Raw genomic sequence first — 25058 nt, 5'->3', positions numbered from 1 at the left:
CCTTCCAAGGAGTAAGAGTCTTTTAATTTCATGGCTGCAATCACCATCTGCAGTGATTTTGGAGCCCAGAAAAATAAAATCTGACAGTAAGGGGGCACTATTCTGTGTCTTCACTCAGAAGAAATGGTGATGTTACCTCAGCCTGTTCCTCCACTAACACCCCAGTGGTGGAAAGGAAGCCTGATGGATCAGGGACATTCTTGAAGTTCCCACCCACAGGTGCTACAGAGCATATCTCACACTTCTCTGACCAGAGTCACAGAGTCACACCTAGTTTCAAGAGAGCAGGGAAGTGCATTTTTACTAGGTACCTAGAAAGGAGGTTAACCAGAAGTATGGTGAATCTCACTGATGACCACCACAGCTAACTTGTTTGAGTTTATATGTGATTTTTCCTTGTCTAGATGCTTGTAGCACTTCTGTTTCTTAGCAGTGTGAAAGTTTCACAGATTATATCAAAGTGTAGGTCATAAAAACTATAACTCTGCAAACCCTCTTGATGTGAATTTAGGTCTTTCTTTAGTAAAAGGATGATTTTCCTTTTTTTTTCCAGTTTTAATTAAGTTATTGTTTTTGGAAAACACATTATATACTATTTTTGAAGAACATTTTTACATGATACTTTAATTCTTCAAAGAGCTCTATAGTGATACTCTTGTATCAGTATAGGAGAAAACGAGATCTAAGAAATTAGTACATTAGACCTGTTATTCCATCATTCACTGTGCATCTTGAAATAAAATGACGTACAACAGAGAAGTTGAATCTAAGTGATTCAGGCATCAAAGTGTCGAACCTAAATGTATAATTTGAACAGTTAATGAGTTAATTTATTCTGAACTTTCATCTTGGAAGTTTGTCTCTTAAGGCGTACAGAAAGTTTACAAAAAAGGAAATAGAGCTAGTGACTGCTTACAAAGTTGTATGAGTAAATACAAATTAAACCTGTATACTCCATTTCATTAGTAAATTGGCTAAAATAGATATATTTGTTACATAAAGAGTAAGCAGATTGTACAGAGCTCCCACATAATCTCTCTCTCACAGACACGCGCTCATACACACACGCACACGTGCACCCCGGCACAGTTTTCCCCGTCATTAACATCTTGCCTTACTGTGGTACATTTGTTAAAATTAATGAAGCTATATTGAAACATTGCTAATTAAAGTCCATTGTTTACATTAAGGATTCTACAAGTCTATAGGTACAACACCATTTTCTGGTGCTTTGAAATAATTTATCTAATGTGATTTAACTGAAGTATGAAAAAACCCATACATGGTATTCCATTATGGTATAATTTAATTTTTTCCTACTGCGCTCCAATACTGAGAGGTCAGAAAGCTCAGAAGCATTGTTCAACTCCTCACTTATGATTTGTTGTGTGTGGGAGTATCCTGAGATATAAAATAGGTTATTCTTAGATAAGAATATTATTATATCATATAATTAGTATAATTATATATATTATAGCTTAGTATAATCATGTGTTAGTAATATTATTAGTATAATTGCAGAAATTTGAACTTAAAAAATAAGGTTGCAGTATATTGAAAATAATACCCTTAGCCAAACTATTTAAAATACAAAAATTGAAAATCTTCAGTTAAGTGGTAAAGATAACAAATTCTGTGGTTTGTTGTATTTCAAACATTTTATTTTAAAAATAGATATGGTTCCAAATGAGAGATTTGACTATGGAAAATACTCTTCTATATAGAAATTAGACTTGCTAGATGATTAAAGTTTCTTCTAGTTTGTCTCTTCTGGTTGCATATTGTTGAATATTGTGTCCCTGAAAGTATTTGGGAATGGTAATAAAAGCATAAAAACCTCTGGATGCTGGCAGTTCAAGCAAACAATACAAGTATATTTGTAACATTAATTTTTAGCTACAAAGAATGTGGAAATGGGGTATCCAAATTGATTATGCTGGTTAATGTAACATAACCAAGTAAGGTTTTTTTTAGTATATAATATAATATAAAATATTGAAAAGATGACATTGTCTCCTTGGGAAAAAAAAAATCTGACTTATATGATTGTTAACCTAGCTAATTACACAGTAAATTTTAGCAATATCCAGAGTGGAACTAAAATTATTATTTGAAGACATGCTTGCCTAATATATTGAAATGATCATTTCAGATCACACACATACCCCTCATGAAAAAGTTTTACGCTAATTCACACAAATCATAGTAACTTGATGTTAAAGTAAATTTAGTGGAAAGGCTATAAACCTGTTCTAACTCTCCCCTTACATATGTGAGATGAAGGTGTTATTATTGACCCTGTTTCATTCTGCAAAGAATTTGAAGATTTTGAACAATTTATCAAATCTGAAGTGATTTTAAACATAAAATCAGAGCCAGGGAAATATAAATATTATGTAAGTAAAGTATCAAGAGGTAGGTGCAAGAACATAGCAGATTGCTAAGAAAATGCCATATAGGCTATATTTTGAGAAGCAAGTTATTATCATTTGGGGACTAAATCTGGTGATAGGATCTGACTTGATCCAACGACAGAGAAGTACCACCTCATCTTCTGACCGTTTTCTCTAAGCATGTAACTTTTCTCTACTGGGCTTTTACTTATAATATGACAGTTGACATTTGAGGTTGTCTTTCTTTTTTATTTTTAAAGGATTTAGATTACCTGTGATCTGAGGTGGACTACTATATGCTTTAAATATGTTTGATATCCTGTTGTGAAATCTGATGATTTGAAATGAGGGATTTTGCTTTTTGTTGTTGTTGTACAAAGATATTGCAGTGACAAATAGAGGTAAAATACTGCAAATACAAGTAGTAGTTTGTTTTTCAAAATAGTTACCAGTTGTCTCAATGACTTTGTGGAATAATCCTTTTTGTCCTCATTAAGTTTGATGCCACTTTTGTTGTATACATAGCCTAATTTCCTGAGCTATCTATTTTGTGATAGTACCCATCTACTTCTATTTTTCATATTAGCAAGAATAATCATCATGCTTTCTTTTTAAAATCTTCTTGTTTTTTCTTAATTCTATTTATTTTCAAATTTCACAAAATATATGTAGTATTAATATGAAGAGATATATATGATAATGCAGTATGAATGATAAGATGTCACAAATCAAAAATATAAAGAATGTTAAGTATGTGGCGTAGTTAAAAATGTGAAGCTTTACAATTGAACAGTTTAAGATGGTTTAACACTTTCTGGGTATTTTTAGTAGTAATTACTATTATATTTTGGGCTTCCCAGATGATGATAGTGGTAAAGAACCCACCTGCCAGTGCAGGAGACATGAGACATGGGTTCGATCCCTGAGTCGGGAAGATCCCCTGGAGGAGGGAATGGCGACCCATCTCAATATTCTTGCCTGGAAAGTTCCATGGACAGAGGAGCCTGGCAGGCTACCGTCCTTGGAGTTGCAAAGAGTCGGACACGACTGAAGCAACTTAGCATGCACACACTTTAATTTGAAGTATATTGCTAGTAGTAATAATTTTTATTATTGTGAGATCTAAGGTACTTTAATAAGGGCTTTCTCTGCTTACCTAACAAATAACAAAGGCAACACCTTATATTTAGCTTAACTTCTTTGTATTTCTTTTTTGATTTTCATTTCAAGGTAACATGCAAAGTAATTCATGGTATTTCACAGAAATGGGTATAATGAGGGTAGATATTTTGCAGTCATTTAGTATTGTTCTGGTACTTATTTTCAGTAGCTTTTAACTGATTTCAATAATAATTTTGTAGGGTCAGTACTGTAGACATGTAATGAACTGACTGAGACATAAAGTTTTTAAATGCCTATAGTTTTATGTGACTTCTACTGCAAAGAAATATTTCCTTTGAAAACTTAAGGGTTATTTCTAAACATTTATTAGAAGTTTGGGTGGCTGACTGAGAGAATGTGGCATCAGTCCTGGTTCTGACATCTTACTAAATCAGACATTAGAAGTTCTAGTTGAACTTTCTGTATGTAGAGAATCTGCAAATTTAATTGTTAATTTTAAGTGACAGCTGTTAATATTCTGTTCCTATTACTCATAGTTTAAAAAAGAATATGGGCTTATCATCTTTTACTTGTTATTAAATATTTCATAAACTTTTTAATATCATTTAGTTAATAAACCATGCTTTGAAAGAACTAATGGAAGTAGAAGGAGTGAGTGAAAATGTATTACAAGTTCACTTAAATGGTAAGTATGTTCTCATTTTGCCATTGGAATGATGTAAGCATATGAGCTTTTTACATTGTGAGACTAAATTTACTCATATATTTTAAATCTGCATTAATAACTATATTTTTAAAACTAAATCTTTGTTTAACAGACTTTTACTTTAGCACACTATGCACAATATTTTTAGAAATTTAAAAAAATAATAAAGACACATAAGGTCTCATTTTTTTGTATTGATTTTCTTTTCTTTTTATTTATTTATTTTAATTAGAAGCTAATTACTTTACAATATTGTAGTGGTTTTGCCATACATTGATATGAATCAGCCATGGGTGTACATGTGTTCTTATCTTTTTTTAAAATAACACTAATTCCAAGGAAGATGGTTCTTGAAGTCTATTAAATGCTTTCACTATTAAATTTTAAAAAGGAAGTTATGTAAACTAAAAAGTTTTGACTTTTTCTTTCTAGTTAAATTTTTAAAAGCATTAAAAAACTTACTTGACTAGAATATAATCTGCATTGTATCAAATACTTACTTCATTTTTATGGCCTACTTTTAAATGGGCTTTATTTCAGGACTGCTGCAGATCAATGATAAAATTGCCCTAAAGGAAATCACAAGACAGTTAAATCTGGAAAATGTAGTTGGAGATAAAGTTTTTGTAAGTATCATTTTCATTATTTTATTAAATAGAATTCAAAGGAAAGTCTGTATAGCATGGACCTGTTTATATTTTGCAAGAGTAGAAATGGTTCAGAGATTCTAAATTGAAATATACAAGATTCTTATCATAAGAATGTACAGTGCATTTATTCATCAAATCTTTTAAGTTTAGACTTTTTGAAGTAGATTTTATTGGTTATATTAGGACTTCCCTGGTGGCTCAGACAGTAAAGAATCTGCCTGTAGTGCAGGACACCTGGGTTCAATCCCTGGGTCGGAAAGATTTCCTGGAGAAGGGAATGGCAACCCACTCTAGTATTCTTGCCTGAAAAATCCCATGGACAGAGGAGACTGGTGGGCTACAGTCCATGGGGTCTCAAAGAGTCAGGCATGCCTGAGGGGCTTTCACTTTCACTTTTCATATTAGTTATAGAATAGTTTAAGAAATCAAGATTTGTTTAAATATTATCTGAGTTGTTTCTTTGTTTGTAAGACAAATATTCTGATTCTCTACCTCTTGCCCTACCTACTTTGGAAATAATATTTCTTGATAGCATGTAATCATCACAAAATATGTAGAAGCTCTTTAAAACATATTATGTTATTTTATGTCAGATCTCTCAACTGGGAAACAAACAAGTGGGTTTCTTTTGTCCTTTACATCTCCTCTAGTTTAAAGTTGACTGTTTCTTTAAATTAAGAAATTTGAATGAAGTAAAAATTAAGGACTTCAGTGAAAAAATATTTTAACAAGGCCTTTATCCACAAGCTGGAACATCTGGATAATGCATCTGCTACTCTATTAATTTCCATCCAGAATATTTAAATTGTACCAAAAAGCGTATTGGCTGTGTTCCAAGTAAAGACAGTCAAATTTTATATGATATATACAAATTCTGTAATCTGCTCTTCAATAGAGAAACACTGTTGTATTGTCTAATGTTTGAAGCAGGTTTCTTCTTCCTTTTCTTTTGGGATCTCATTCAAATTTATGGTCATTTTTTTAGTGGTACAGGTTTTAGACTCGCAACAGACTGACACATTTGAAGATACAAAGTACAGTGAATTTCTTTTTTTCTCTGATTGTGTTTAGAGTATAGCAACTCTTAAAAACTACCTTTGATTAAATTTTTACAGATTTTATCCAGAAAATGTAAAATTTTGAACATGGCATAATCCCATTTTCAGTGTTATGCCATCTCTACTTTTATATTAAGGTTTTAGATTGTAAGCATACAAGAGATGGAGCTCAGAATCTGGCCAATGACATTCATTTACTAGAAAAATAGATAAACTCTCTATACAGTGTCTGGAGTCATATAGCCCTCTTTTATTCTTTATTTTGCTAAACTTCTAGTCATGGTGTCTTGTTTTTGTTATTCAGGGTAGCTTTGCTGAAAACCTTTCATTTCTTCTGGAAGCTTTAAAAAAAGGTAAATATTAGCTTATCAATAGTTTAGCTTTATTTTTCCTTTGATTGTATGCTTTATAAAAAATAAATATAAAAAAGAAATAATGACTACTGAAATCCCTATAATAGTGATTATTCCAATTAACATTTTATTTCATATCTTTATTCACCTGTAGTATATCATTAGTATAATTTTTATAAGAATGAAATGCTTTTTATTTTATTGTGAGATGTACATCTTTGCACTTAGTCATAGTATGTTGTAAACATCTTTCCATGTCTGTAAATATTGAGTGCATGATCATTTTTATGGTTCTCATATATCTCATTTTAAAAATAAAAGCTATTTTAAAATTTTAACATAAAAAAATAAAATTGTAACTTAATAAATTATAACTTATTAATACCAGCTATCAACTTTTATTTCTGATTTTTATAATTAGGAAGAAATGCTTAAATGATCATCCAGATTTCCTGGGGTAAATTTCAGTGAGTAGAATACTGGGTTAAAAGGTTTCACATTTAAAAGTATAAATATTAATTACCAAATTACCCCAGAAGATCCATTTTCTAAACATATTTTAAAGTACTTTTTCCCAGAACCTCAAAAGCAATTTTTTTGTTTGCTTTTTTAATAGGAAAATATTTTCAGTTTAATTTTAATAATTTGGGTACTCATGATGTTCATATCAAATTTCAATTGGCCACTGATATTTCCTGATTTATGTTTTTCCTGTTCTTTGCTTTATTTTGGTGGTTTACCTCATACTTACTATGAGAATTCCTGCACTCGTTTTTTTCTTTTCTTAATTTTGGTTTGGACTTTTCTAATGACTAGAAGTTTTAAATTATTTACATAGTCAAAAGTTTTCTTTTCTTCACACTTTAAAGACATTCACTTATATTTTTATCCAGTATGTACACTTATAGTTCATAATTTAGCTGGAATTTGTTTTGGAAAGACATAAAGTAGAGATGGCTTCAATATACCAATTCTCCCATTGTTATGTAATACTATATTTATCAAAAATGAAATTGCTGTCTTATGTAGGTCTGTGTCTAGACTTGTGAGTGGTACTTGTGGTTTTCATGTCTTTTAGATTAATGTATATGTTTTATTATCTTTTAGATGTATTATCCAAACTATAATATCTGATAATATTAATAATTAAAATAATTATTAATCAACCTGTTCATTACCAGGTTTTTTTTTCACTTGTTTATGCAGATATAAAGCCTTTGACCTTAAGGAAATAGTGCTTGTTCTCCTAAAGCACTTTCCATTGCTGTAGTGAGAAAAATGAATCCAGAGTCATGTGGAAGTTTTCTCTAATTTTGAAATATTGAAATTGTCATTAGTAGGAATTAAAGTAGCTTTGGTTAAACTTCATAGTGTTACCATTGTTTATAAAAATTATTTCCAGGGGAAGATTTACTTTGCATTTCTAACTAAAAGTGAGTCTGTTTTGAAGTAATAGTTTTATGACTCTTATATTTAATCCGAAAGTATTTTGGTCTATGTAGGTTAAAAAATCTTTGTCCATTCTCTGATGATAGAAGAATTATTTACATAATTTAAAAAACAATAGTCTTCAATCATTTAAATGATTTTCTTAACTTTTCATCAGTAAAGCTACTAAAAGTCTGGTAATTAGACTGAATTACTTGAGGGCAATAGGAGCTATTTTGTCTTTTGAATAATTTTTTTGTTGAATAATTGTACATGCATTGGTAAGTGCCCAGCCAAAGCAGGTTAACAATGTACTTCTGTTGGATTCAGTTTCAGAAAATGAAATGTACTAAATAGTTTGGAAATTTAAGAAAGGTTGATATAACTGCTTATTAGTAAAAAACTCTTATTTTCTCTTAGGTGACCGGACTAGTAGTTGCCCAGTGATCTTCATATTAGATGAATTTGATCTTTTTGCTCATCACAAAAACCAAACACTCCTCTATAACCTTCTTGACATTTCTCAGTCTGCACAGACTCCAGTAGCAATTATTGGTCTTACATGCAGATTGGTAAGTCTTTCTATTTTAAAAAAATTGATTATAATATTTAGAAAATTAAAGCTTAATTACTGACTTAGTTACTGTGTAGCTCACTAATGTATTTCATTAGTGCTTGGTGCATTTATGCCACTTTTTAACTCAAAGGAAACAAGGAAACATTTATCACACATGTTTGTAGCCTAATACCTCCCTCCATTTCACTCGGATTACTGAATAAAAAATGTGAAGTGAGATTTTGCTAATAAATATTATATAATTCTACATTAGTAAATAAAGAGAATGTTAACGTCACCACCATTTTATAAAAATTGCTAATGGTTTCTCATACTTTTTATATTTAAGATTCTTTCCAAATTTTAAGTGCTTGGAATCGGCTCAAAATGATATTAACCCAACTTTGTAGGTGCACATCTCTGGAAATGGAAGGGATTATTTCTGTCAGGTTATCATAGTAGTCAGTAGCTTCTTTGCTCCTTGGGAGATTTTAGAATGATTTTAATTCAAGTCTTAATGTCACTATCACATTACTTTGTGAAGACTCCATGCACATTAAACCTTGTTTAAACTTCAGACAGTTTATGTAGGTCTGTTTGTGTTTACTCTTTCTCTTTTTTAAAATTTCCCCTGGAAGTGGGTGTACCATTCTTGAAAGTACTGCAATACCTGATCGATGGGTGGAGTGGATGGAACAAACTCCGTTTCCATCTCCTAGTTCCAGAAATACATTTAATTCATTGTCCTCAGAATATGTATGAGATACTAAACTGACAAGAATATATACTACTAGGCAAACAGCCAAAAAGTATTGTGTTTACCTTCTTTTAATCTCCTTATATGAACTTTCTTATTGAACTCAGGTAAAACTGGTATTTAAGAGTCATCTTAATACTAATATGAGTGATCTTAATACTAATACTATGGCTGCCATGCATTCATAACTTTTATCCTTTTTCTTCCTTCATTTTTAGCAGGCTTATGTCAGGCCCTTCCACTTATTTTGCTTATCTACAGCTCCTTTTCTTTTTTAGATGTGAAGCTCTTTACTAAGTCATCTTTGAACAGCCCTGCCAGTTCTGTTTCTCTGAAGTTCAGTTCAGTTCAGTCACTCAGTTGTGTTTGACTCTTTGCGACCCCATGAACCCCAGCACTTCAGGCCTCCCTGTCCATCACCAACTGCTGGAGTCCACCCAGACCCATGTCCATTGAGTCAGTGATGCCAGCCAACCATCTCATCCTCTGTCGTCCCCTTCTCCTCCTACCTTCAATCTTTGCCAGCATCAGGGTCTTTTCCAGTGAGTCAGCTCTTTGCATCAGGTGGCCAAAGTATTGGAGTTTCAGCATCAGTCCTTCTAGTGAACACCCAGGACTGATCTCCCTTAGGATGGACTAGTTGGATCTCATTGCAGTCCAGGGACTCTCAAGAGTCTTCTCCAATACCACAGTTCAAAAGCATAAATTCTTTGGCGCTCACCTTTCTTTATACTCCAACTCTCACATCCATACATGACTACTGGAAAAACCATACCCTTGACTAGACGGAACTTTGTTGGCAAAATAATATCTCTGCTTTTTAATATGCTGTCTAGATTGGTCATAACTTTCCTTCCAATAAGTAAGTGTCTTTTAATTTCATGGCTGCAATCCCCATCTGCAGTGATTTTGGAGCCCCAAAAAATAGTCAGCCACTGTTTCCACTGTTTCCCCATCTGTTGGCCATGAAGTGATGGGACCAGAGCCATGATCTTAGTTTTCTGAATGTTGAGCTTTAAGCCAACTTTTTCACTCTCCTCTCACACTTTCATCAGGAGGCTCTTTAGTTCTTCACTTTTTGCCATAAGGGTGGTGTCATCTGCATATCTGAGGTTATTGATATTTCTTCTGGCAGTCTTGATTCCAGCTTGTGCTTCTTCCAGCCCAGCGTTTCTCATGATGTACTCTGCATATAAGTTAAATAAGCAGGGTGACAATATACAGCCTTGACATACTCCTTTTCCTATTTGGACCCAGTCTGTTGTTCCATGTCCGGTTCTAATTGTTGCTTCCTGACCTGCATACAGGTTTCTCAAGAGGCAGGTCAGGTGGTCTGGTATTTCCATCTCTTTCAGAATTTTTCACAGTTTATTGTGATCCACACAGTCAAAGGCTTTGGCATAGTCAGTAAAGCAGAAGTAGATGTTTTTCTGGAGCTTCCTTGCTTTTTTGATGATCTAGCGCATGTTGGCAATTTGATCCCTGGTTCCTCTGCCTTTTTTAAAAAGAGCTTGACCATCTGGAATTTCATAGTTCACGTATTGCTGAAGCCTGACGTGGAGAATTTTGAGCATTACTTTACTAGCGTGTGAGATGAGTGCAATTGTGCAGCACTTTGAGCATTCTTTAGCATTGCCTTTCTCTGGGATTGGAATGAAAACTGACCTTTTCCAGTCCTGTGGCCACTGCTGAGTTTTCCAAATTTGCTGACATATTGAGTGCAGCACTTTCACAGCATCATCCTTTAGGATTTGAAATATCTCAACTGGAATTCCATCACATCCAATAACTTTGTTCGTAGTGATGCTTCCTAAGGCCCACTTGACTTCACATTCCAGGATGTCTGGCTCTAAGTGAGTGATCACACCATCATGATTATCTGGGTCGTGAAGATCTTTTTTTGTACAGTTTTTCTGTGTACTCTTGCCACCTCTTCTTAATATCTTCTACTTCTGTTATGTCCATACCATTTCTGTGCTTTATTGAGCCCATCTTTGCATGAAATGTTCCCTTGGTATCTCTAATTTTCTTGAAGAGATCTCTAGTCTTTCCCATTCTATTATTTTCCTCTGTTTCTTTGCATTGATCACTGAGGAGGGCTTTCTTATCTCTCCTTGCTAGTCTTTGGAACTCTGCATTCAGATGCCTATACCTTTCCTTTTCTCCTTTGCTTGTCGCTTCTCTTCTTTCCACAGCTATTTGTAAGGCTTCCTCAGACAGCCATTTTGCCTTTTTGCATTTCTTTTTCTTGGGGATGGTCTTGATCCCTGTCTCTGTACAATGTCACGAATCTCCTTTCATAGTTCATCAGGCACTCTTGTCTATCAGATCTAGTCCCTTCAATCTATTTCTCACTTCCACTGTATAGTCATAAGGGATTTGACTTAGGTCATACCTGAATGGTCTAGTGGTTTTCCCCACTTTCTTCAATTTAAGTCTGAATTTGGCAATTAGGAGTTCAAGATGTGAGCCACAGTCAGCTCCTGGTCTTGTTTTTGCTGACTGTATAGAGCTTTTCCATCTTTGGCTGCAAAGAATATAATCAATCTGATTTCGGTGTTGATCATCTGGTGATGTCCATGTGTAGAGTCTTCTCTTGTGTTGTTGGAAGAGGGTGTTTGCCATGACTAGTGCATTCTCTTAACAAAACTCTATTAGCCTTTGCCCTGCTTTATTCTGTACTCCAAGGCCAAATTTGCCTGTTACTCCAGCTGTTTCTTGACTTCCTACTTTTGCATTCCAGTCTCCTATAATGAAAAGGACATCTTTTTTGGGTGTTAGTTCTAGAAGGTTTTGTAGGCCTTCACAGAAACATTCAACTTCAGCTTCTTCAGTGTTACTGGTCGAGGCATAGACTTGGATTACCGTGATACTGAATGGTTTGCCTTGGAAACCAACAGAGATATTCTGTAGTTTTTGAGGTTGCATCCAAGTACTCCATTTCGGACTGTTTTGTTGACTATGGTGGCTACTCCATTTTTTTCTAAGAGATTCCTGCCGATAGTAGCAGATATAATGGTCATCTGAGTTAAATTCACCCATTCCAGTCCATCTTAGTTCGCTGATTCCTAGGATGTCAATGTTCACTCTTGTCATCTCCTGTTTGACCAGTTCCAATTTGCCTTGATTCATGGACCTAACATTCCAGGTTCCTATGCAATATTGCTCTTTACAGCACCAAACCTTGGTTTTATCACCAGTCCCTTCCACAACTGGGTGTTGTTTTTGCTTTGGCACTATCCCTTCAATCTTGCTGGAGTTATTTCTCCACTGATCTCCAGTAGCATATTGGGCACCTACCGACCTGGGGAGTTCATCTTTCAGTGTCCTATCTTTTGCCTTTTCATCTCTTCATGTTTCATACTTTTCATACTGTTCATCTGATCACACAGACCACAGCCTTGTCTAACTCAATGCAACTTAGCCATGCTTTGTGGGGCCACCCAAGATGGATGGATCATGGTGGAAAGGTCTGACAAAATGTGGTCCACTGGAGAAGGGAATGGCAGACCACTTCAGTATTCTTGCCTTGAGAACCCCATGAACAGTTTCTGTAAAGAGTAGCTTTCTATATCCTCCTTCCCCAGTACTTTGGAGCTTTTGATGTATGCTTTCATAATAAGCCTCTCTCAGACACAGTCTGGCTGGTTCTCCACATATCTTTATTATTCTTTCTGAAAAATAGCAATTTAACACAGTGGTTAAAGAAGCATGTTCCTTCTTGCTAAAAGCTCTTCCTTTGGATGGAAGTAGCAATGGCAGATGCTGTTGTCTCAACGAGGGCCCAAATAAAGGGTTAGTGGCTCGTTAGCAAAGGCTCTTTTTTATTCTGTATGTTTAATTTTCCAACTGTGTAACTCTCCAAATGTGTGATTGAAGTCCATCGAGGTGTCCGTTTTTAGAATGAAAGAGCAGAAGGATTGATGGAGTAGTGATTTTGCTAGCAAATAACCTCGTCCCTGTAGCAGCAATTTTATTTTCACTATACCCTCTATCCCCACTTTATCAACTTCTGTCATTACTGTCCACCATAAAAATATCAGTTAGTGTTCGTCTCTAAAATTCTTTTTTTGTTGTCGTTTAGTTGTTAAGTTGTGCCTGACACCTTGCGACCCCATGGACTGTAGCATGCCAGGCTTCCCTGTCCTCCACTGTCTCCCAGAGTTTGCTCAAATTCGTGTCTGTTGAGTTGATGATGCTATCTGGCCATCTCATCCTCTGCTCTCCCCTTCTCCTTTTGCTTTCAATCTTTGCCAGCATTATGTTCTTTTCCATTGAATCAGCTCTTTGCATCAGTTGGCCAGAGTTTTGGAGCTTCAGCTTCAGTACCAGTTCTTCCAATGAATAGTCAGGGTTGATTTATTTTAGGATTGACTGGTTTGACCTCTGTGCAGTCCAAAGGACCCTCAAGAGTCTTCTCCAGCACCACAATTCAAAGGCATCAATTTTTTGGCACTCTGCCTTCTTTATGGTCCCACTTCACATCTGTACATGACTACTGGAAAAACCATAGCTTTGAGTGTACAGGCTTCTATCTTTTCCCGTTCCCAAGTTAAGGCTCTTAATTCTGTTTGCCCAGTGTTGCTTCCACTACCTTTCAACCACCTACCCAGATGGGTGGTCTGGAACTCCTCCTTAGTAGAAAATTAATGTATAGTATTTCTGAAATAACTTGTAGTTCTCTTATGCTGACACTATATTTTTCTGTACCTATAAAAAAATCTCAGATTTTTCAGTCACCCTCCAACTTCAAGCCACAAACTACTAATCTTTCCTGTGTTCCTTCTCACATTAGCCATGATGCCTTTAATTCTTCCCTATGTACCATTGGCTTCTTAACCTAGAGTCATCTGAGTAGATTTGAAATTCCATTCTGGCCCTTACCACAGCTTTTTATTTTTCTTATTTATAGAAAATTGACACTAAACTTGCTCCCTCTCTTAAGGGAAAATAGCACATAGTTTCTTAAATGTTGCTATAAAAGAGCCAGAAGACAGAATGTGATTTATTTTACCAATGTAATGCTACATTCCTGCCAGTTTCCTTTTCTATGCTTTGTTTCTTATACCAAGTGTAGCTTCAGCTTAATGTGTATAGTTTAGTGAACTGAATTTTTCTTCATTATATATGCTGCTGCTTGAGTTTATTTGTTACATTAAACAATGAAAACAGTGTTATAAGTTTTCATGAATGTTAATATATTAAGTCTAACTACATTTTATCTTAATTTTTTTATATGAACTTCATAGACTATTTGAAATTCCTTTTTGAGACTCTTCCTATTACTCTGGCATATAGCTGTATTCACTATGGTTATAATTTTTTAGCAATTATTGTAGGTCTTGCAGTGTTAAAGATTAGCTGAGAAAAACATAATTAGAAAAGGGCTAATCAGGACATCATTGACATCACCAGGCCTACAAGTGCTTAGAAGAGGATTAAAAGTAGCTTGCATTAAAAATATTTTTAGAGCTTTGGTTTATTTACCAGTCACATTGTCATACCTGTACTACCTTGTAGTCCTAAGTATATCAAGGGAATAATTAAAGTCTTTAGAAGCTTGCATAAATTTTTTTTAGTGCTTAATTGTGTATTATAGGGTAAGCATTGCTAATTATAAGTGATACCTCAAGTCGTTATACCTGTAACATTGGTATAGTTATTTTAAACATGCATCTCATGGAGATTTTTGTTTGTTTTTAAGGATATTTTGGAACTTTTAGAAAAAAGAGTGAAGTCACGATTTTCCCACCGGCAGATACACTTAATGAATTCATTTAGTTTTCCACAGTATCTTAAAATATTTAAAGAACAATTATCTCTACCTTCGGTATTTCCAGAGAAGATTTTCGCCGAGCAGTGGAATGAAAATGTACAGGTAATTTGGAACAAAGACATAAAGTAAGTTTTGTGTCTTGCTATACCATTTGAAAACAGTTGAAACTTGAAAATTTTTATAATCTGTAAATTAGCATAAAATTTCTAATATTACTGTGGCATAAAACTGCATTAATATATACTCTTGTGTGTATTTTATTTTATAAAACAGTTGCAATGTCATACCTCCTGTTTTTTTCCTCAAAAGATCTTTTATGAGATTGGCTTTATATCTGTTTATATTTTAGATTACTTTGTTAATGAATTTCATCATTAAATATTTTCTTTATTTTACAAGTTTAGCAATATACTAACTTAGTAAGGTTCATACGTACCTGTGGAGTATGGATTTTTCTTCTCCATTTCTTATGAACAGCTTAAGCTTTTTTCTTCTTGGGTCTGTTAAGATGCATTTTAGACTTGGCAACTTTGGTTATATTACCTCTATTGACAAATCCCATCTTTGAGTTCTTGCATTTACTAACCTTGTGGACTCTGTAAATTTACTTAAGTTGATGAGCATAACTTGTGCAGGCTATTGTATCAACTAAGCATACTATCATCCATTTATCTTATACTGACAAGTTTTAGTTGTTAGGAAAAAGGGAGAGAGCATATGTATGTGAATAGGTGATTAATACTGTGTTTGGAAAACAGTGTTCCTGAATAAATCTCACACGTTAAAAATATGGGCCTTGTAGAAAATATTGGAGTCCTGGGTTTTGTAAGAATTGGCAATAACTGGTCTATAATATTAAATACTAATGTGTGAGGATGATTAGGTCTGCTTAGAATTACAGAATCTATTGGAGGAGGAAATGGCAACCCACTCCAGTATTCTTGCCTGGGAAATCCCATGGTCAGAGGAACCTGATGGGCTACAGTCCATGAGGTCACAAAGAGTTGGACACAACTGAGCAACTAAACAACAAACATAACACAGTCTATATTCATTGGCTCTAAAAAGATTGTTTTATGTTATAGCAATAATGGTAGTTTATATTCTTTTTACTATAAAATCTTTAATATCAGTACCAAATTAAAAGTAAGACTCTGCATTTATTTTGCTCTTTAACAATTTTTTTCCCCATCTTTGTTGAGGTATAATTGACAAATTAGAAATTGTTTATATTAAAGTGTACAACTTGGTGTTTTGGTATATATTGTGAAATACCACAATCAAACTATTTAACATATCCATCACTTCATATAGATTTCTTTCTTTTCTCATTTTTTTTTAAATTTTGTGGTAAAACAGTTAAGTTTTATCTTCTAAGCAAATTTCAAGTACATACTACTATATTGTTAACTATAATCATGTTACTGCACATTACATGTGCAGAACTTACTCAGCTTGTATAACTGAAGCTTGATTTTTATTTTGATTTTCAAATACTCTGCTCATGTAAGCACTATTAATTTTGGCACTTTTTAAAATTAAAAGCTCATATAATAAAATTTAATCAGTGCTAAAGAATACATGGTAAAAGGTAGAATTTTCCCTTATGTTCACGCCCATCTTCCCTCCTCTCACTGCAAAGTAATTATTTGGTTTATAGTATTTCAGACCTTATGTACATGCTGAAGTTGTTTTTACATGAAGGATTCAAACATGAAATGTTATTCTCTGGTTTATCTTTTTTACTTTGTTCTACCTTTGTTCTGATTGTTAATTTCACATTATTTTTCCTAATATAACTATACAGAATTTTATGTCAAAATAATTGACTGTTTTCCTTAAAACCCAGATATTGTGTCATGATATAACTAGTGAGTCTTCCCTTCTGCCTTCCTCCCCAAATTAATTTTCCTGGAACTCAGATATTTACTATGTCATGTAAGTTTTTCTTGATAGTACATCTGACCTGAGGATTCCATGCTTCATGAATGCTTCATAGTCGGTGCTCTTCTGTTGTCTTTTTCCCTACCTGGGCGTGAAGCGCCTCGGAGCTCTGGACCTTTGGCCTGTGAATCCACCTTTGAGTGTGTCACAGACTTTCACCTTTTCTAGATCTTGAACTGATTGTCATGTTAACAGTAGTTATTTTTCTGATTGCTTTAGTGATCAGACGCAATCTTTCCTAGTATTTAAATGTCTGTGATTTCCCAGGGCTTTTTTTATTCTTATCTCTGCTCACTTTCTTTTCCTAAAATGACTCCATAAGCCTGGATTGTACTGTCCTGTCCTGGATCTTTCTGTCCTTCCCTGCTGTGTTGCATTCTGAGCATCTTACAGTGGGTATATAAAGGAAGTGGATGGTGACAGTTTCTGTGAAGTATAACTTTTGATGACTCAGAAAATGGTAACCATGTGATAATAGAGTTGCTTGCCCTTATTTTTTTTTGTCCTTTGCTGAGCACTGAGTTAAAGGGCAGGATGATAGGAATGAATGTGGAAACACTCCAGTCCTCTTTTTGGTTATTTTGTGGTTTTTTCTTTCTTAAGGTAGAACTGGTACCACTGGACTTTCTGTCTCTTAGCGCTGATATTTTCTTGCCCCGTCCTAATCATCATTTGCCACCTCCCTTTGGCATATGCCCAGAAACAAAAAAACAACAATGAAAAAAGCCCAGAAAACTAAGTATACTATATTTTCTAGAGTTAAAACTGTATGTCTCTACTTCCCACTGGAAGAATATCGAGATTCAGGAATAAGTTCCAGTCTAATGGGATGAATTCTCGAAGCCAGGCTTCAACAGTACGTGAACAGTGAACTTCCAGATGTTCAAGCTGGATTTAGAAAAGGCAGAGGAACCAGAGATCAAATTGCCAACATGCGCTAGATCATCAAAAAAGCAAGAGAGTTCCAGCAAAACATCTACTTCTGCTTTATTGACTATGCCAAGGCTTTTGACTGTGTGGATCACAATAAACTGTGGAAAATTCTGAAAGAGATGGGAATACCAGACCCCCTGACCTGCTTCCTGAGAAATCTGTATGCAAGTCAGGAAACGGCAGTTAGAACCAGACATGGAACAATGGACTGGTTCCAAATCAGGAAAGGAGTACATCAAGGCTGTATATTGTCACGCTATTTGTTTAACTTATATGCAGAGTACATCATGAGAAATGCTGAGCTGGATGAAGCACAAGCTGGAATCAAGATTGCCGGAAGAAATAACAATAACCTCAGATATGCAGATGGCACCACCCTTATGGTAGAAAGTGAAGAAGAACTAAAAAGTCTCTTGATGAAAGTGAAAGGGGAGAATGAAAAAGTTAGTTTAAAACTCAACATTCAGAAAACTAAGATCATGGCTCTGGTCCCATCACTTCATGGCAAATAGATGGAGACACAATAGAAGCAGTGAGAGACTTTATTTTCTTGGATTCCAAAGTCATACAGATGGTGACTGCAGCCATGAAATTAAAAGATGCTTGCTCCTTGGAAGAAAAGTTATGACCAACCTAGATGACATATTAAAAAGCAGAGACTTTACTTTGCCAACAGAGGTCCATCTAGTCAAAGCTATGGTTTTTCCAGTAGTCATGTGTGGATGTAAGAGTTGGACAATAAAGAAAGCTGAATGCCACAGAACTGATACTTTTGAACTGTGGTGTTGGAGAAGACTCTTGAGAGTTCCTTGGACTGCAGGGAGATCCAACCAGTCCATCCTAAAGAAAATCAGTCCTGAATATTCATTGGAAGGACTGATGATGAAGCTGAAACTCTAATACCTTGGCCACCTGATGCAAAGAACTGACTCATTGGAAAAGACCCTGATGCTGAGAAAGATTAAAGTCAGGAGGAGAAGGAGATGACAGAGGATGGGATGGTTGGATAGCATCATCGACGCAATGAACATGAGTTTGTGTAACTCCGGTAGTTGTTGATGGTCAAGGAAGCCTGGCGTGCTGCAGTCCATGGGGTCACAAAGAGTCAGACATGACTGAGCAACTGAACTGAATGGGATGAAGTTTATGCTCTCAGTAAATATGCTATCCTAGTTGCTATAGTCCCCAATCCCTTGCTGCTGTTTTTAGTCTTTATCTTATTCAGGGAAGCTGTCTAGTCCCTTTTTGCCAAGAGCATCTGGACTATGAACTTCAGTTGAATAGCTTCAGTTGAAAAATGAGCTTCAGTTGAAGAAAAAAAATTAAAATGTCAGCACCATGGCCAGAGGCATTGCCTGTAAATGGGGTTGTGCATTGAAGGAGCTATCCTTTCTCTCAGTGCTGACTCTCCAGCAAGTTTTTTCTAATTCCAGGTTTAAACAAAAAGCAGAGGTATAGCTAACAAGTCACCTATGAAATCACATACAAGAAATATCTTCATGATAGGCTTGAACCTAGACATCCTACCAACTTGAATGTTTGTTTTAGCCCTATGCAAATACATAAGCAGGATAAACACCAACACCATCTCAGCAAGACAGTGTAAAAAAAATCTGTGTATAAAAGTATCTTAAGAGGACCATAGCTAATTCTCTTCAAAGGAAGTTCCCACAAAAGTGCTATAGCTAAGTTCAAGAAAGATCCCCTGCTGTCTTAACCTTTCAGTGAACAGAAGGTGAGAATGTTTAACAGGAACAGACTAGGAGACTTGGTTCCTATACTGCTGCCAGTGAGTTGTCCCTGGAGCAGCATGAATCCTGCTGTTCCTCTATAGCATTGCTGTTCCCCTATAACATTCTCCTGAGAAACTGCCTGTGACGCAAACTGCAGTGAGCATGTTAAGAAGTTATTTCTGAAACTGCTACTATTGTGCTTATTGGCGAAAAGGGACTCTACAGCTTCCATGAATAAGGTAAAGACTAAAAATAGTAGCAAGGGTTGGGGACTATAATAGCTAGGATAGTATATTTACTGAGAGCATAAAACTTCATCCCATTAGACAGGAATTTATTCCTGAATCTGGATCTTCTTCCAGTGGGAAGTAGAAACATACAGTTTTAACTCCAGACAATACAGTATGCTTAGTTTTCTGCGCTTTTTTTCTTATTGTTGTTAAAGAATTCTTATTCCTTGCAGATGATTTTTGAAAAATTATGTCAACCTTAGCCAAGCCTTTTTTGTCTCTGCCAACTCTGAATTTACTGTCCTTCCATCTAATCTAATCTTCAGTGCCAAATGAACCTCACGGTTCATTGATCCTTATTCACTGCAGTCACTGTTTTTAGTCTTTACTTTCTCTCTTTTTTTTTTTTTTTTTTAATTTTTTTATTAGTTGGAGGCTAATTACTTCACAACATTTCAGTGGGTTTTGTCATACATTGATATGAATCAGCCATAGATTTACACATATTCCCCATCCCGATCCCCCCTCCCTCCTCCCTCTCCACCCGATTCCTCTGGGTCTTCCAGTGCACCAGGCCCGAGCACTTGTCTCATGCATCCCACCTGGGCTGGTGATCTGTTTCACCATAGATAGTATACATGCTGTTCTTTTGAAACATCCCACCCTCACCTTCTCCCACAGAGTTCAAAAGTCTGTTCTGTATTCTGTGTCTCTTTTTCTGTTTTGCATATAGGGTTATCGTTACCATCTTTCTAAATTCCATATATATGTGTTAGTATGCTGTAATGTTCTTTATCTTTCTGGCTTACTTCACTCTGTATAATGGGCTCCAGTTTCATCCATCTCATTAGGACTGATTCAAATGAATTCTTTTTGACAGCTGAGTAATATTCCATGGTGTATATGTACCACAGCTTCCTTATCCATTCATCTGCTGATGGGCATCTAGGTTGCTTCCATGTCCTGGCTATTATAAACAGTGCTGCGATGAACATTGGGGTGCACGTGTCTCTTTCAGATCTGGTTTCCTCAGTGTGTATGCCCAGAAGTGGGATTGCTGGGTCATATGGCAGTTCTATTTTCCAGTTTTTTAAGGAATCTCCACACTGTTTTCCATAGTGGCTGTACTAGTTTGCATTCCCACCAACAGTGTAAGAGGGTTCCCTTTTCTCCACACCCTCTCCAGCATTTATTGCTTGTAGACTTTTGGATAGCAGCCATCCTGACTGGCGTGTAATGGTACCTCATTGTGGTTTTGATTTGCATTTCTCTAATAATGAGTGATGTTGAGCATCTTTTCATGTGTTTGTTAGCCATCTGTATGTCTTCTTTGGAGAAATGTCTGTTTAGTTCTTTGGCCCATTTTTTGATTGGGTCATTTATTTTTCTGGAATTGAGCTGCAGGAGTTGCTTGTATATTTTTGAGATTAATCCTTTGTCTGTTTCTTCATTTGCTATTATTTTCTCCCAATCTGACGGCTGTCTTTTCACCTTACTTATAGTTTCCTTTGTAGTGCAAAAGCTTTTAAGTTTCATTAGATCCCATTTGTTTAGTTTTGCTTTTATTTCCAATATTCTGGGAGGTGGGTCATAGAGGATCTTGCTGTGATTAATGTCGGAGAGTGTTTTGCCTATGTTCTCCTCTAGGAGTTTTATAGTTTCTGGTCTTACATTTAGATCTTTAATCCATGTTGAGTTATTTTTGTGATATCGGTGTGAGAAAGTGTTATAGTTTCATTCTTTTACAAGTGGTTGACCAGTTTTCCAGCACCACTTGTTAAAGAGGTTGTCTTTTTTCCATTGTATATCCTTGCCTCCTTTGTCAAAGATAAGGTGTCCATAGGTTCGTGGATTTATCTCTGGGCTTTCTATTCTGTTCCATTGATCTATATTTCTGTCTTTGTGCCAGTACCATACTGTCTTGATGACTGTGGCTTTGTAGTAGAGTCTGAAGTCAGGCAGGTTGATTCCTCCAGTTCCATTCTCTTTCTCAAGATTGCTTTTGGCTATTCGAGGTTTTTTGTATTTCCATTACAAATTTGGGAATTCGTTTGGTCTAGTTCTGCTGAAGAAATACGTTCGGTAGCTTGAAGGGATTGCATTGATCGTATAGATTGCTTTGGGTAGAAGAGCCATTTTGACGATATTGATCTTTCCAATCCATGAACCACGGTCATGTTTCTCCGATCTGTTTGTGTCTCTTTGATTTTCTTTCATCAGTGTTTTATAGTTTTCTATGTACAGGTCTTTTGTTTCTTTAAGTAGATATACTCCTAAGTATTTTATTGTTTTTGTTGCAAATGGTGAATGGTATTGTTTCCTTAATTTCTCTTTCTGTTTTCTCATTGTTAGTGTATAGGAATGCAAGGGATTTCTGTGTGTTAATTTTATATCCTGCAACTTTACTATATTCATTGATTAGTTCTAGTAATTTTCTCGTAGAGTCTTTAGGGTTTTCTATGTAGAGGATCATGTCATCTGCAAACAGTGAGAGTTTCACTTCTTCTTTTCCTATCTGGATTCCTTTTACTTCTTTTTTTTTTTTTTTTTCTGTGGCCAAAACTTCCAACACTATGTTGAACAGTAGTGGTGAGAGTGGGCACCCTTGTCTTGTTCCTGATTTCAGGGGGAATGCTTTCAATTTTTCACCATTGAGGGTGATGCTTGCTGTGGGTTTGTCATATATAGCTTTTATTATGTTGAGGTATGTTCCTTCTATTCCTGCTTTTTGGAGAGTTTTAATCATAAATGAGTGTTGAATTTTGTCAAAGGCTTTCTCTGCATCTATTGAGATAATCATATGGTTTTTATCTTTCAATTTGTTAATGTGGTGTATTACATTGATTGATTTGCGGATATTTAAAGAATCCTTGCATTCCTGGGATAAAGGCCCACTTGGTCATGGGTGTATGATTTTTTTAATATGTTGTTGGATTCTGTTTGCTAGAATTTTGTTAAGGATTTTTGCATCTATGTTCATCAGTGATATTGGCCTGTAGTTTTCTTTTTTTGTGGCATCTTTGTCTGGTTTTTGGAATTAGGGTGATGGTGGCCTCATAGAATGAGTTTGGAAGTTTACCTTCTTCTGCAATTTTCTGGAAGAGTTTGAGTAAGATAGGTGTTAGCTCTTCTCTAAATTTTTGGTAGAATTCAGCTGTGAAGCCATCTGGTCCTGGGCTTTTGTTTGCTGAAGATTTTTGATTACACTTTCGATTTCCTTGTTGTGATGGGTCTGTTAAGATCTTCTATTTCTTCCTGGTTCAGTTTTGGAAAGTTATACTTTTCTAAGAATTTGTCCATTTCATCCAAGTTGTCCATTTTATTGGCATAGAGCTGCTGGTAGTAGTCTCTTATGATCCTTTGTATTTCAGTGTTGTCTGTTGTGATCTCTCCATTTTCATTTCTAATTTTGTTAATTTGGTTCTTCTCTCTTTGTTTCTTAATGAGTCTTGCTAATGGTTTGTCAATTTTGTTTATTTTTTCAAAAAACCAGCTTTTAGCTTTGTTGATTTTTGCTATGGTCTCTTTAGTTTCTTTTGCATTTATTTCTGCCCTGATTTTTAAGATTTCTTTCCTTATGCTAACTCTGGGGTTCTTCATTTCTTCCTTCTCTAATTGCTTTAGGTGTAGAGTTAGGTTATTTATTTGGTTTTTTTCTTGTTTCTTGATGTAAGCTTGTAATGCTATGAATCTTCCCCTTAGCACTGCTTTTACAGTGTCCCATAGGTTTTGGGTTGTTTTGTTTTCATTTTCATTCATTTCTATACATATTTTGATTTCTTTTTTGATTTCTTCTATGATTTGTTGGTTATTCAGAAGCGTGTTATTTAGCCTCCATATGTTTGAATTTTTAACAATTTTTTTCCTGTAATTGAGATCTAATCTTACTGCACTGTGGTCAGAAAAGATGACTGGAATGATTTCAATTTTTTTGAATTTTCCAAGACCAGATTTATGGCCCAGGATGTGATCTATTCTGGAGAAGGTTCCGTGTGCATTTGAGAAAAAGGTGAAGTTGATTGTTTTGGGGTGAAATGTCCTATAGATATCAATTAGGTCTAGCTGGTCCATTGTGTCATTTAAGGTTTGTGTTTCCTTGTTAATTTTCTGTTTAGTTGATCTATCCATAGTTGTGAGTGGGGTATTAAAGTCTCCCACTATTATTGTGTTACTATTAATTTCCTCTTTCATACTCGTTAGTGTTTGCCGTACCTATTGTGGTGCTCCTATGTTGGGTGCATATATATTTAAAATTGTTATATCTTCTTCTTGGATTGATCCTTTGATCATTATGTAGTGTCCTTTTTTGTCTCTTTTCACATCCTTTATTTGAAAGTCTATTTTATCTGATATGAGTATTGCGACTCTTGCTTTCTTTTGGTCTCCGTTTGTGTGAAATATTTTTTTCCAGCCCTTCACTTTTAGTCTGTATGTGTCTCTTGCTTTGAGGTGGGTCTCTTGTAGACAGCATATATAGGGGTCTTGTTTTTGTATCCATTCAGCCAATCTTTGTCTTTTGTTTGGGGCATTCAACCCATTTACATTTAAGGTAATTATTGATAGGTGTGGTCCCATTGCCATTTACTTTGTTGTTTTGGGTTCACGTTTATACAACCTTTCTGCATTTCCTGTCTAGAGAAGATCCTTTAGCATTTGTTGAAGAGCTGGTTTGGTGGTGCTGAATTCTCTCAGCTTTTGCTTATCTGTAAAGCTTTTGAATTCTCCTTCATATCTGAATGAGATCCTTGCTGGGCACAGTAATCTAGGTTGTAGGTTATTCTCTTTCATTACTTTCAGTATGTCCTGCCATTCCCTTCTGGCCTGGAGGGTTTCTATTGATAGATCAGCTGTTATCCTTATGGGAATCCCTTTGTGTGTTATTTGTTGTTTTTCCCTTGCTGCTTTTAATATTTGTTCTTTGTGTTTGATCTTTGTTAATTTGATTAATATGTGTCTTGGGGTGTTTCACCTTGGGTTTATCCTGTTTGGGACTCTCTGGGTTTCTTGGACTTGGGTGGCTATTTCCTTCCCAATTTTAGAGAAGTTTTCAGCTATTATCTCCTCAAGTATTTTCTCATGGCCTTTCTTTTTGTCTTCTTCTTCTGGGACTCCTATGATTCAAATGTTGGGGCGTTTCACATTGTCCCAGAGGTCCCTGAGGTTGTCCTCATTTCTTTTGATCCTTTTTTCTTTTTTCCTCTCTGCTTCATTTATTTCCACCATTTTATCTTCTACCTCACTTATCCTACCTTCTGCCTCCATTATTCTACTCTTGGTGCCCTCCAAAGTGTTTTTGATCTCATTCATTGCATTATTCATTTTTAATTGACTCTTTTTTATTTCTTCTAGATCTTTATTAAACATTTCTTGCATCTTTTCAATCTTTGTCTCCAGGCTATTTATCTGTAACTCCATTTTG

General features: G+C 35.2%; 1 protein-coding gene and 1 pseudogene across 2 annotated transcripts in view; one reads left to right on the top strand and one right to left on the bottom strand.

Moving 5' to 3' along the window:
- Positions 1 to 25058, top strand: part of ORC4 (origin recognition complex subunit 4) — an 89524-nt gene that overhangs the window by 49490 nt on the left and 14976 nt on the right. For both annotated transcript variants that reach the window (XM_043488166.1, XM_043488167.1), the window contains 5 exons: positions 4125 to 4200; positions 4762 to 4847; positions 6234 to 6282; positions 8131 to 8282; positions 14728 to 14901. In XM_043488166.1, coding sequence (XP_043344101.1) covers positions 4125 to 4200; positions 4762 to 4847; positions 6234 to 6282; positions 8131 to 8282; positions 14728 to 14901 — 537 coding nt within the window. The remainder of the gene's footprint in view (positions 1 to 4124; positions 4201 to 4761; positions 4848 to 6233; positions 6283 to 8130; positions 8283 to 14727; positions 14902 to 25058) is intronic.
- On the bottom strand, positions 8903 to 9079 carry LOC122454101 (annotated as a pseudogene).

The sequence above is a fragment of the Cervus canadensis genome, chromosome 15, assembly GCF_019320065.1.
Source record: "Cervus canadensis isolate Bull #8, Minnesota chromosome 15, ASM1932006v1, whole genome shotgun sequence".
Lineage (NCBI taxonomy): Eukaryota > Metazoa > Chordata > Mammalia > Artiodactyla > Cervidae > Cervus > Cervus canadensis.
The sequence above is the reverse complement of the archived record's forward strand: the minus strand, read 5'-3'. Positions and strand labels throughout refer to the sequence as shown.